Source organism: Oncorhynchus masou, chromosome 11 (genome assembly GCF_036934945.1).
Source record: "Oncorhynchus masou masou isolate Uvic2021 chromosome 11, UVic_Omas_1.1, whole genome shotgun sequence".
NCBI lineage: Eukaryota > Metazoa > Chordata > Actinopteri > Salmoniformes > Salmonidae > Oncorhynchus > Oncorhynchus masou.
In genome coordinates, this window is record NC_088222.1 from 53792022 (window position 1) to 53804908 (window position 12887).

General features: G+C 44.0%; 1 protein-coding gene across 10 annotated transcripts in view; it reads left to right on the plus strand.

Moving 5' to 3' along the window:
* Positions 1-12887, plus strand: part of tcf7 (transcription factor 7) — a 76022-nt gene that overhangs the window by 40358 nt on the left and 22777 nt on the right. For all 10 annotated transcript variants that reach the window (XM_064978802.1, XM_064978804.1, XM_064978805.1 and 7 more), the window contains exon 4: positions 9505-9628. In XM_064978802.1, coding sequence (XP_064834874.1) covers positions 9505-9628 — 124 coding nt within the window. The remainder of the gene's footprint in view (positions 1-9504; positions 9629-12887) is intronic.

Below are 12887 nucleotides of genomic sequence, written 5' to 3' on the forward strand. Positions count from 1 at the left end.
GTCTGTCTGTCTGTCTGTCTGTCTGTCTGTCTGTCCTTCAGTTCCGTATATTGTTCAGTTAAAGACAGAATGGCTCGGCAATGGAGCATTCCCATAGTGCTGCTAGGAGGTAACACTTAAGATACTAGATCCCTTATGATCCGCCTCCTGCCCTACCAACACAGCCCAGCATCTGCCCACCAGCATACCATAGATGTCCACTGTGATGTGCATTGGCTGTGTGTGTGTGTGTGTGTGTGTGTGTGTGCGTGTGTGGAGGGGGGATTTAGTATTTTAAACATGGCTTCGTTGTTATGTCTGCCCAGGCTTTGATGTTCTCCAAACCTCCAACTAAGTGCCGCTCATTTTGGGTAACTCTGGAGAGGGAGAATCACTTCCAGATTGGGCTTCCTACTCTGTGTGATTGGGTGTTGGGTTATAATGGCAGGGAGTGGCAATGACGGGGAAGGGACGTTAGGAGTACCTCTGCCTGACCGTCAGCCACTAGACATGGGCTCTGGGCACTGGATACATACACATGCAGAACGCATGTACGTACACACACACACACACAAACACACACAGGGTTGGGGAGTAACGGTTTACATGTACAGTGCCTTGCGAAAGTATTCGGCCCCCTTGAACTTTGCGACCTTTTGCCACATTTCAGGCTTCAAACATAAGGATATAAAACTGTATTTTTTTGTGAAGAATCAACAACAAGTGGGACACAATCATGAAGTGGAACGACATTTATTGGATATTTCAAACTTTTTTAACAAATCAAAAACTGAAAAATTGGGCGTGCAAAATTATTCAGCCCCTTTACTTTCAGTGCAGCAAACTCTCTCCAGAAGTTCAGTGAGGATCTCTGAATGATCCAATGTTGACCTAAATGACTAATGATGATAAATACAATCCACCTGTGTGTAATCAAGTCTCCGTATAAATGCACCTGCACTGTGATAGTCTCAGAGGTCCGTTAAAAGCGCAGAGAGCATCATGAAGAACAAGGAACATACCAGGCAGGTCCGAGATACTGTTGTGAAGAAGTTTAAAGCCGGATTTGGAGACAAAAAGATTTCCCAAGCTTTAAACATCCCAAGGAGCACTGTGCAAGCGATAATATTGAAATGGAAGGAGTATCAGACCACTGCAAATCTACCAAGACCTGGCCGTCCCTCTAAACCTTCAGCTCATACAAGGAGAAGACTGATCAGAGATGCAGCCAAGAGGCCCATGATCACTCTGGATGAACTGCAGAGATCTACAGCTGAGGTGGGAGACTCTGTCCATAGGACAACAATCAGTCGTATATTGCACAAATCTGGCCTTTATGGAAGAGTGGCAAGAAGAAAGCCATTTCTTAAAGATATCCATAAAAAGTGTCGTTTAAAGTTTGCCACAAGCCACCTGGGAGACACACCAAACATGTGGAAGAAGGTGCTCTGGTCAGATGAAACCAAAATTGAACTTTTTGGCAACAATGCAAAACGTTATGTTTCGTGTAAAAGCAACACAGCTCATCACACTGAACACACCATCCCCACTATCAAACATGGTGGTGGCAGCATCATGGTTTGGGCCTGCTTTTCTTCAGCAGGGACAGGGAAGATGGTTAAAATTGATGGGAAGATGGATGGAGCCAAATACAGGACCATTCTGGAAGAAAACCTGATGGAGTCTGCAAAAGACCTGAGACTGGGACAGAGATTTGTCTTCCAACAAGACAATGATCCAAAACATAAAGCAAAATCTACAATGGAATGGTTCAAAAATAAACATATCCAGGTGTTAGAATGGCCAAGTCAAAATCCAGACCTGAATCCAATCGAGAATCTGTGGAAAGAACTGAAAACTGCTGTTCACAAATGCTCTCCATCCAACCTCACTGAGCTCGAGCTGTTTTGCAAGGAGGAATGGGAAAAAACTTCAGTCTCTCGATGTGCAAAACTGATAGAGACATACCCCAAGTGACTTACAGCTGTAATCGCAGCAAAAGGTGGCGCTACAAAGTATTAACTTAAGGGGGCTGAATAATTTTGCACGCCCAATTTTTCAGTTTTTGATTTGTTAAAAAAGTTTGAAATATCCAATAAATGTCGTTCCACTTCATGATTGTGTCCCACTTGTTGTTGATTCTTCACAAAAAAATACAGTTTTATATCCTTATGTTTGAAGCCTGAAATGTGGCAAAAGGTCGCAAAGTTCAAGGGGGCCGAATACTTTCGCAAGGCACTGTAAGGGATTACAACAACAAAACGGTAACTGTAATCTGTTACGTTACCAGCAAAACTATTGTAATCAGATTACAGATACTTTTGAAAAACTAGATGATTACTTTTCAATTCAGAAAGGATGTTTGCGGAAAAAATATTTGACACTGTTTTTTTCAATGACATTCAAATCTCCATTGAAAAAAGGCAGAAGTTTAAGTTTGTTCCACCTGAGCGAGTCTGACCACAAGTCAGAGACCACTATGATGACACACCAAATGTGTTTGATGGATCACAGGAAAAGAGCAGGAATAGGCTTATAGGCTACAGTCCAAGCTATGTCTTCCAATGGTGCGACTGCTGTCGGCATCCAAAGATGATCCAACTTGAATAAACGCTTGGAGGTAAGGATGACTGCAGTGGTGTAGTCTATGGCGATACGGATATCACTTATTATTGATATCTACATAGCGCATTGATGTCAAATTTGCTCTATCAACAGCTGCATAGTACGGATCCCAGCCTATGGAATAAAAGTGATACTTTTATTGCTCAATTTAATTCATGCTGATAAAAAAAATATATATATATATATATATATATATTGATTCTTGAGGAATATAACTTATAAATGTCTCATGAGCTTGGTTCAACTGTCACACTCCATGAGCACCCAATAAATAAGCTTGTTTTACTCCACTGTTTGTCAACAATGTAAATGCAAACCAACACTGTATAGCCACCAAACATGGTTTAAATAATAATTTTGAACAATTTAAACAAATGTTACTGAGTTTGGGTAATCCAAAAGTTACGTTACTGATTAACATTTTGGGCAGGTAACTAGTAACTGTAATGGATTACATTTAGAAAGGAACCTACTCAACCCTGCACACACACACACACACACACACATGAAACTGTCTCAGTCTTTTTATAGAAACCATAAACGTAGTCATCCAGAGAACTTTTGAAATTATTTCCACCCCTGGCCTGGACCCATATATAAACACATAGCCAGTTCCGGGATCAAAAATAACGTGAAAGTTTCAGGTCTCATTTTGAAGACATCCTGTGCCACCTCAAACAACCCTTTCACTCTCTCTGCACTGCTGTCGGGTGTGGGTTATTTCCCTACCTTTCGATTCAGCCTCTATACCCCTGCTCACCCAGACCTCCAACCTGTCTCTCACCTTTCAGTCAGTATGTGTTGAATGTGTGTGTATGTTTATGTGTTGGTGGGGGGGGGGGTAGTGTTGAGAGAATGTGCGGATGGGGGTATGTAGGTATTGTTGAAAATGTATGGGTGTGTGTTTGGGTGTGTGGGTAGTGTTGAATGTGTGTCTGTATGACTAATGCTACAGCCCCACCACAGCGAGGCTCTGGCTCAGTCTGTCTCAGTGTGGTTCAGTGTGGCAGTGGTACAGTGGATTGGTAAACAGTCACAACTGTCTCCCATCTCGCTCATCTGTGTACTTGCCTGTCTATGTCTGCAGCCCAGAGGCTCAACCTGGGATTTCACGGGGGCCACATATAGACTACACTGTATGCGGTGGGAACAGGCTCTCTATTGATTTGATTTGATTTTAGATGACATTACAACCATAGTTGTCTTCTGTACTTAACAGAATGGTAATTCATGGTAACTTGCAATTGATTCACACGGGAAGGGAGTGTTTTGTCAGTGGTACTTTATGTGTTCTCCTCATTCATGTCGTGACAATGTTACAAAAATATCAAAACTAGCTTGTCCCTGATTTGGATTGGATCTCTTTACTTTACAAAAATCGCTTTTTTTTCACCTACCTGAAAGCCCCAAAGACCATTCAATCGAAATGATTCTACTTCATTCAGCCATGAGATATAACAGAGGGTAGACCTAGAGGAGGAACAGAGAAGTGAGTGTGTTTTAATCTAAATAGAGAGATTAAAGACGTTACTCTCAAAGCATTCTGGCCGTGCTCTAGAAAGGACCCCCTAATTTCCGCTTCAAAAAACCCTACTTAGGTCTGTGAAAACCAAAGAATACATTATGCGCAAAGTGTTTCATCAGCATAGGGAATGAAGCGGCAGAGACAAGGGTCAAGGTGTAGCCTATTGGCCACCGGGGGTGGGGGGGGGGCCATCATCCATCATTAATTCCCAGTGATGTCTCAAACACCATTACCTCTTTTATTTAACACCGGATTCCTGTTCAAACACAACCCCGCGCCAGATAAAAGGCAATAACAATATGCTAATAGATGTCCTTTTAAGTGAAATTAGATTACTGCAGGAGGAGCACTGTGCATTTGCCGTACTTTAAAAAGGTTTAATATCTAATTGGAATTTTGTCTTTGATGTTATTGGAGTCCGAAGATTGTCGATTGGAGTTGGATTGAAGTCTTGCGTTAATTTCACTTCTCTTTGGGTGCATGCGCACTTTTGTGCATACGTGTGTGTTCATTTGCACTCGCTCCTATGCGTGTACGCACTAGTCTGTCTCTGTTACAACGACAGAATCACAATTATGTCTAAGTTCTGTGTGTGTGGGGGGGGGGGGTAAATAGAGGAGGGGTTAAATAGAGGGAGGCTGATAATTATACGTTAAAGGAGTGCACTCATTTGGTCTCTGCGAGTGTGTGTAAAGGAACACACATAGTGAACCACTTCAAGGACGACTAATTGCCTTTAGGAAAGGCGAGACATCAAGAAACTGAAATATAACATTGTGTGGCGACTCTAATGTTACAAGGAAATGGTACGTCAACCTCAGACCTTGAGACGGAACCCGTGGTCCTGGAGAGTTTTCTGGTCTCTTACAGGGAGGGAGGAAGGGGAGAGAGAGAGCTAAAGAGAAAGAGAGACCTAAAGAGAAAGAGAGAGAGAGAGCTAATGAGAGAGAGAGCTAAAGAGAGAGAGCTTATGAGAGAGAGAGCTAAAGAGAGAGAGAGAGCTTATGAGAGAGAGAGAGAGCTAAAGAGAGAGAGAGAGCTTATGAGAGAGAGAGAGCTAAAGAGAGAGAGCGAGAGAGAGACCTAAAGAGAAAGAGAGAGAGAGAGAGCTAAAGAGAAAGAGAGAGAGCTAAAGAGAGAGAGAGAGCTAAAGAGAGAGAGAGAGCTAAAGAGAAAGAGAGAGAGCTAAAGAGAGAGAGCTAAAGAGAGAGAGAGCTAAAGAGAGAGAGAGAGAGCTAAAGAGAGAGAGCGAGAGATAAAAAAGAGAGAGCTAAAGAGAGAGAGAGAGAGACCTAAAGAGAGAGAGAGAGAGAGCTAAAGAGAGGGAGAGAGCTTATGAGAGAGAGAGAGCTAAAGAGAGAGAGTGAGAGAGAGACCTAAAGAGAAAGAGAGAGAGAGAGAGCTAAAGAGAAAGAGAGAGAGCTAAAGAGAGAGAGCTAAAGAGAGAGAGAGCTAAAGAGAGAGAGAGAGCTAAAGAGAGAGAGAGCTAAAGAGAGAGAGCGAGAGATAAAAAAGAGAGAGCTAAAGAGAGAGAGAGAGCTAAAGAGAGAGAGATAAAAAGAGAGAGAGCTAAAGAGAGAATGAGAGAGCTAAAGAGAAAGAGAGAGAGAGCTAAAGAGAGGGAGAGTGAAAGAGAGAGAGAGACCTGAAGAGAAAGAGCTAAAGAGAGAGAGACCTAAAGAGAAAGAGCTAAAGAGAGAGAGAGACCTAAAGAGAAAGAGAGACCTAGAGAGAGAGAGAGAGAGAGAGAGCTAAAGAGAAAGAGAGAGAGACCTAAAGAGAAAGAGAGAGAGAGCTAAAGAGAAAGAGAGAGAGAGACCTAAAGAGAGAGAGAGAGAGCTAAAGAGAGAGAGTGAGAGCGAAAGAGAGAGCTAAAGAGAGAGAGAGCGAAAGAGAGAGCGAAAGAGAGAGAGAGACCTAAAGAGAAAGAGCTAAAGAGAGAGAGAGAGCTAAAGAGAAAGAGAGAGAGACCTAAAGAGAAAGAGCTAAAGAGAGAGAGAGAGCTAAAGAGAGAGAGAGAGACCTAAAGAGAGAGAGAGAGCTAAAGAGATAGAGAGAGAGAGACCTGAAGAGAAAGAGAGAGAGAGCTAAAGAGAGAGAGAGAGAGCGAAAGAGAGAGAGAGACCTAAAGAGAAAGAGCTAAAGAGAGAGAGAGAGAGCTAAAGAGAAAGAGAGAGAGAGACCTAAAGAGAAAGAGAGAGAGAGCTAAAGAGAGAGAGAGAGAGAGAGCTGAAGATAGAGAGAGAGAGACCTAAAGAGAAAGAGCTAAAGAGAGAGAGAGACCTAAAGAGAAAGAGAGAGAGAGAGACCTAAAGAGAAAGAGCTAAAGAGAGAGAGAGACCTAAAGAGAAAGAGAGAGAGAGAGACCTAAAGAGAAAGAGCTAAAGAGAGAGAGAGACCTAAAGAGAAAGAGAGAGAGAGAGAGCGCTAAAGATAAAGAGCTATAGAGAGAGATATACCTAGAGAGAGAGAGAGCTAAAGAGAAAGAGAGAGACCTAAAGAGAAAGAGAGAGAGAGCTAGAGAGAGAGAGAGCTAAAGAGAAAGAGAGATCTGAAGAGAGAGAGAGAGAGCTAGAGAGAGAGAGAAAGAGAGACCTAAAGAGAAAGAGCTAAAGAGAGAGAGACCTAAAGAGAGAGAGAGAGCTAAAGAGAAAGAGAGAGACCGAAAGAGAAAGAGAGAGAGAGAGCTAAAGAGAGAAAGAGAGAGAGCTGAAGAGAGAGAGAGACCTAAAGAGCTAAAGAGAGAGAGACCTAAAGAGAGAGAGAGAGCTAAAGAGAAAGACCTAAAGAAAGAGAGAGAGAGCTAAAGTGAAAGAGAGAGAGAGACCTAAAGAGAGAGAGAGACCTAAAGAGAAAGAGAGAGCTAAAAAGAGAGAGAGAGACCTAAAGAGAGACCTGAAGAGAGAGAGAGAAAGAGAGAGAGACCTAAAGAGAAAGAGAGAGAGGGCTAAAGAGAAAGAGAGAGCTAAAGAGAGAGCTAAAGAGAGAGAGAGACCTAAAGAGAAAGAGCTAAAGAGAGAGAGAGAGCTAAAGAGAGAGAGAGACCTAAAGAGAGAGAGAGAGAGCTAAAGAGATAGAGAGAGAGAGACCTAAAGAGAAAGAGAGAGAGAGCTAAAGAGAGAGAGAGAGAGAGCAAAAGAGAGAGACCTAAAGAGAAAGAGTTAAAGAGAGAGAGAGAGCTAAAGAGAAAGAGAGAGAGAGCTAGAGAGAGAGAGCTGAAGATAGAGAGAGGGAGACCTAAAGAGAAAGAGCTAAAGAGAGAGAGAGCGCTAAAGATAAAGAGCTAAAGAGAGAGAGATACCTAGAGAGAAAGAGAGAGAGAGCTAAAGAGAAAGAGAGAGAGCTAAAGAGAAAGAGAGAGAGAGACCTAAAGAGAAAGAGAGAGAGAGCTAAAGAGAAAGAGAGACCTGAAGAGAGAGAGAGAGAGAGACCTAAAGAGAGAGAGAGAGGGAGCTAAAGAGAAAGAGAGAGAGAGACCTAAAGAGAAAGAGAGAGAGAGAGCTAAAGAGAGAGAGAGACCTAAAGAGAGAGAGAGAGAGCTAAAGAGAAAGACCTAAAGAGAGAGAGAGAGCTAAAGAGAAAGAGAGAGACCTAAAGAGAAAGAGAGAGAGAGACCTAAAGAGAAAGAGAGAGAGAGAGCTAAAGAGAAAGAGAGACCTGGAGAGAGAGAGAGAGAGAGAGACCTAAAGAGAGAGAGAGAGAGATAAGAGAAAGAGAGAGAGCTAAAGAGAGAGAGAGAGAAACCTAAAGAGAAAGAGAGAGAGAGCTAAAGAGAGAGAGAGACCTAAAGAGAGAGAGCTAAAGAGAAAGACCTAAAGAGAGAGAGAGAGCTAAAGAGAAAGAGAGAGAGAGAGCTAAAGAGAGAGAGAGAGAGCTGAAGAGAGAGAGCTAGAGAGAGAGACCTAAAGAGCTAAAGAGAGAGAGAGCTAAAGAGAGAGAGAGAGAGAGCTAAAGAGAAAGAGAGAGAGAGACCTAAAGAGAAAGAGAGAGAGAGCTAAAGAGAAAGAGAGAGAGAGAGAGCTAAAGAGAGAGAGAGACCTAAATAGAAAGAGAGAGAGAGCTAAAGAGAAAGAGAGAGACCTAAAGAGAAAGAGAGAGAGAGAGCTAAAGAGAGAGAGAGACCTAAAGAGAGAGAGAGAGCTAAAGAGAAAGACCTAAAGAGAGAGAGAGCTAAAGAGAAAGAGAGAGCTAAAGAGAGAGAGAGAGAGCTGAAGAGAGAGAGCTAGAGAGAGAGACCTAAAGAGCTAAAGAGAGAGAGAGCTAAAGAGAGAGAGAGAGAGAGAGCTAAAGAGAAAGAGAGAGAGAGACCTAAAGAGAAAGAGAGAGAGAGCTAAAGAGAAAGACCTAAAGAGAGAGAGAGAGCTAAAGAGAGAGAGAGAGCTAAAGAGAGAGAGAGAGAGAGCTAAAGAGAGAGAGAGAGAGCTAAAGAGAGAGAGAGAGACCTAAAGAGAAAGAGAGAGAGAGCTAAAGAGAGAGAGAGAGAGCTAAAGAGAGAGAGAGAGAGCTAAAGAGAGAGAGAGACCTAAAGAGAGAGAGACCTAGAGAGAGAGAGAGAGAGAATATATATATATAGAATATACTGTAGACCACGTGGTTTGTCAGATGCAAAACATACTCCTGAGATCCAGTGTTAGGAGGTCTATGTTTGATGTGATCAGGTGATAGAGGGGAATGTTGAAAGTATGTTTTAATGTGTGTCGGCGCGCGTGGAAGAACTGCCTTAAAGTGATAAGGCATTCGCTTTGTAAAACAGCAGGGGGCACCGTGAAGCAGTAGGACGAGCCTCTCTCAGTAGCGCTGCTGCTGGAGTCTTCAGAGCAGCGGGGAAAAAATGGAAAACTTTTTCATAAATATGTACATACACATGGAAATCAATGCCTCTGCCAAACCTTCACACACACACACACACACACACACACACACACATTGAATAAATATGAAAGGCTCTGCTATTGCAACTATGTCCAAGAACGGGCGAATACCTCCAACATGGTAACCACTGTGACATATCATATGTCAAACAGCATGCTGTTAGCATTAGAAATAACTGGATTTCACGTAAGTTATTGAAAGCCATTTGTAAACAGAAACATGAAAGCAAACAAGCTCTCACGCAGCCTCCCTTGATCATCAAAGGCCTATCGATCAAATGTACCCCCACACCCTCCACCCCTCCCCGAATCCCCAGCCAACCCAATGGGAGCAAATGTATTCAGCCTCCAAAGCACATGTTTGTTCCAAACCATGCTTAAAATGACGACCGCCTCTCTTTCTCTCTCATTCTCTCTCTTTCTCTGTCTCTCTCTCTCTCTGTCTCTCTTTCTTTCTTTCGTGCTCTCTCTTTCTCTCTGTCTTTGTCTCTCTCTCTGTTGCAGTCCAACAAAGTTTCGGTGGTCCAGCAGTCTCACGGGATGCACCCCCTGACGTCCCTGTTGCCGTACAGCAATGACCACTTCAACCCCAGCCCCCCTCACCTGCCCACAGACATGAGCCAGAAAGGTAGGTCATTCATCTCCCTCATTATCATCTCTCTCATTACCATCTCCCTCATCATCATCTCTCTCATCACCATCTCCCTCATAATCATCTCTCTCATCACCATCTCCCTCATAATCATCTCTCTCATCACCATCTCCCTCATCATCATCTCTCTCATCACCATCTCCCTCATCATCATCTCTCTCATCACCATCTCCCTCATCATCATCTCTCTCATCACCATCTCCCTCATAATCATCTCTCTCATCATCATCTCCCTCATCATCATCTCTCTCATCATCATCTCCCTCATTACCATCTCTCTCATTACCATCTCCCTCATAATCATCTCCCTCATCATCATCTCTCATCACCATCTCCCTCATAATCATCTACCTCATTACCATCTCCCTCATCATCTTCTCTCTCATTACCATCTCCCTCATCATCATCTCCCTCATTATCATCTCCCTCATAATCATCTCCCTCATTACCATCTCCCACATCACCATCTCTCTCATCACCATCTCTCTCATCACCATCTCCCTCATTACCATCTCCCTCATAATCATCTCCCTCATCATCATCTCTCATCACCATCTCCCTCATCATCATCTCCCTCATAATCATCTCCCTCATTACCATCTCCCACATCACCATCTTTCTCATCACCATCTCTCTCATTACCATCTCCCTCATCATCATCTCTCATCACCATCTCCCTCATAATCATCTCCCTCATTACCATCTCCCTCATCATCATCTCTCTCATTACCATCTCCCTCATCATCATCTCTCTCATTACCATCTCCCTCATCACCATCTCCCTCATCATATCTCCCTCATTACCATCTCCCTCATCATCATCTCCCTCATCACCATCTCCCTCATCATATCTCCCTCATTACCATCTCCCTCATCATCATCTCTCTCATTACCATCTCCCTCATCATATCTCCCTCATTACCATCTCCCTCATCACCATCTCCCTCATAATCATCTCCCTCATTACCATCTGCCTCATCATCATCTCCCTCATCGTCTCCCTCATCATCATCTCTCTCATTACCATCTCCCTCATCATCATCTCTCTCATTACCATCTCCCTCATCATCATCTCACTCATCGTCTCCCTCATCATCATCTCTCTCATTACCATCTACCTCATCATCATCTCCCTCATCATCATTTCCCTCATCATCATCTCCCTCATAATCATCTCCCTCATCATCTCCCTCATCATCATTTCCCTCATTACCATCTCCCTCATTACCATCTCCCTCATCATATCTCCCTCATTACCATCTCCCTCATCATCATCTCTCTCATTACCATCTCCCTCATCATATCTCCCTCATTACCATCTCCCTCATCATCATCTCCCTCATCACCATCTCCCTCATCATATCTCCCTCATTACCATCTCCCTCATCATCATCTCTCTCATTACCATCTCCCTCATCATATCTCCCTCATTACCATCTCCCTCATCACCATCTCCCTCATCACCATCTCCCTCATTACCATCTCCCTCATCATCATCTCCATCATCGTCTCCCTCATCATCATCTCTCTCATTACCATCTCCCTCATCATCATCTCTCTCATTACCATCTACCTCATCATAATCTCTCTCATCACCATCTCCCTCATAATCATCTCCCTCATTACCATCTCCCTCATCATCATCTCTCTCATTACCATCTCCCTCATCATATCTCCCTCATTACCATCTCCCTCATCATCATCTCTCTCATTACCATCTCCCTCATCATATCTCCCTCATTACCATCTCCCTCATCACCTTCTCCCTCATAATCATCTCCCTCATTACCATCTCCCTCATCATCATCTCCCTCATCGTCTCCCTCATCATCATCTCTCTCATTACCATCTACCTCATCATCATCTCCCTCATCATCATTTCCCTCATCATCATCTCCCTCATAATCATCTCCCTCATCATCTCCCTCATCATCATTTCCCTCATCATCATCTCCCTCATCATCGTCTTGAGAAGGACTGTGGACTATTGTCTTACTCTGCTGTGGTGACTGACAGGAGAAGTCAGGCCTTCCCCCTCATCACCATCTCCCTCATCTTAACGCACACTAGCCAGATGAGTGGGAAGGCCTGACTTCTCCTGTCAGTCACCACAGCAGAGTAAGACAATAGTCCACGGTCCTTCTCGATTCACATTTTATATGGCCCTTATTTCACCTGAATCTAATTGAAGTAGTACTTCCACCTGAATTTGAACAACAATGCTGAAAGAAGAATATGGTTCCCCTTCACCATCTACTTGGGCCAATGTCTCTGTGGAGCCTCTCACTTCTCTTAAGTCATACCTGTACTGTGCCACTGCTGTGACCTTATCATGAAAAACTATGGGCCCTTATTAATAGCATATTACTTGGGTCTGGAGGTTTTCCTGGTCAGTTCACGCAGTCATGGGAAACCCCTGGCCCTGTGTTGTGCTGCTGCCATCTTTCCCCAGCCTCCACACACACACACACACACACACACACACACACACACACACACACACACACACACACACACACACACACACACACACACACACACACACACACACACACACACACCCATGGTTCCTGAACTGCAGCGGTGGAGCCGAGCAGCAGCTGCAGCCCAGAGACAGGGGCTACATCCCAAATGACACCCTTTTCCTTATAGGCCCTGGTCAAAAGTAGAGCACTAGCTGGGAGAAATGGTGCAGCCCAGAGACAGGCCCTTCTTTCCAGTGAGCCTCCGGCGGTCCCACCACCGCACTTGAAGTGGTCCCTTCCCCACGAAGGGCTGCTTGCCACACAACCCCCTCTCAAACACACACACACACGCACACAGCTGGGAGCAATTAGGGTGACAATCACCCAGGGCCATCTCGGCAGCACACAAGGAAGGTTCTGCTTGGCACGCTACTCTTACACAGTCGCTCGCACACTTGGCTCGCATAGTCCCTCACAGACCCGCACCCACCGCGCTCACTCCATCACTCTCCTAAACATCTCCCACGAAGATGCCACTCAAACCCAGAGAGAGAGAGATGACAAATGTGTTTGAGTTCATCTTTATCAATTCAATGGATCCAATTCATTTTCAGTGGGATGAAAATGCCATTTTAACCCGAACACAGCCGGAGTCACACTTTAATTAACAAGCCAATGAAAATGTCCTCTTGCATCACTCCGCCTTACGTCCTTCTGACACCATCTCACCTCGCCCCTATTGCTGTGCTACATCCTCTTACCTCAGACAT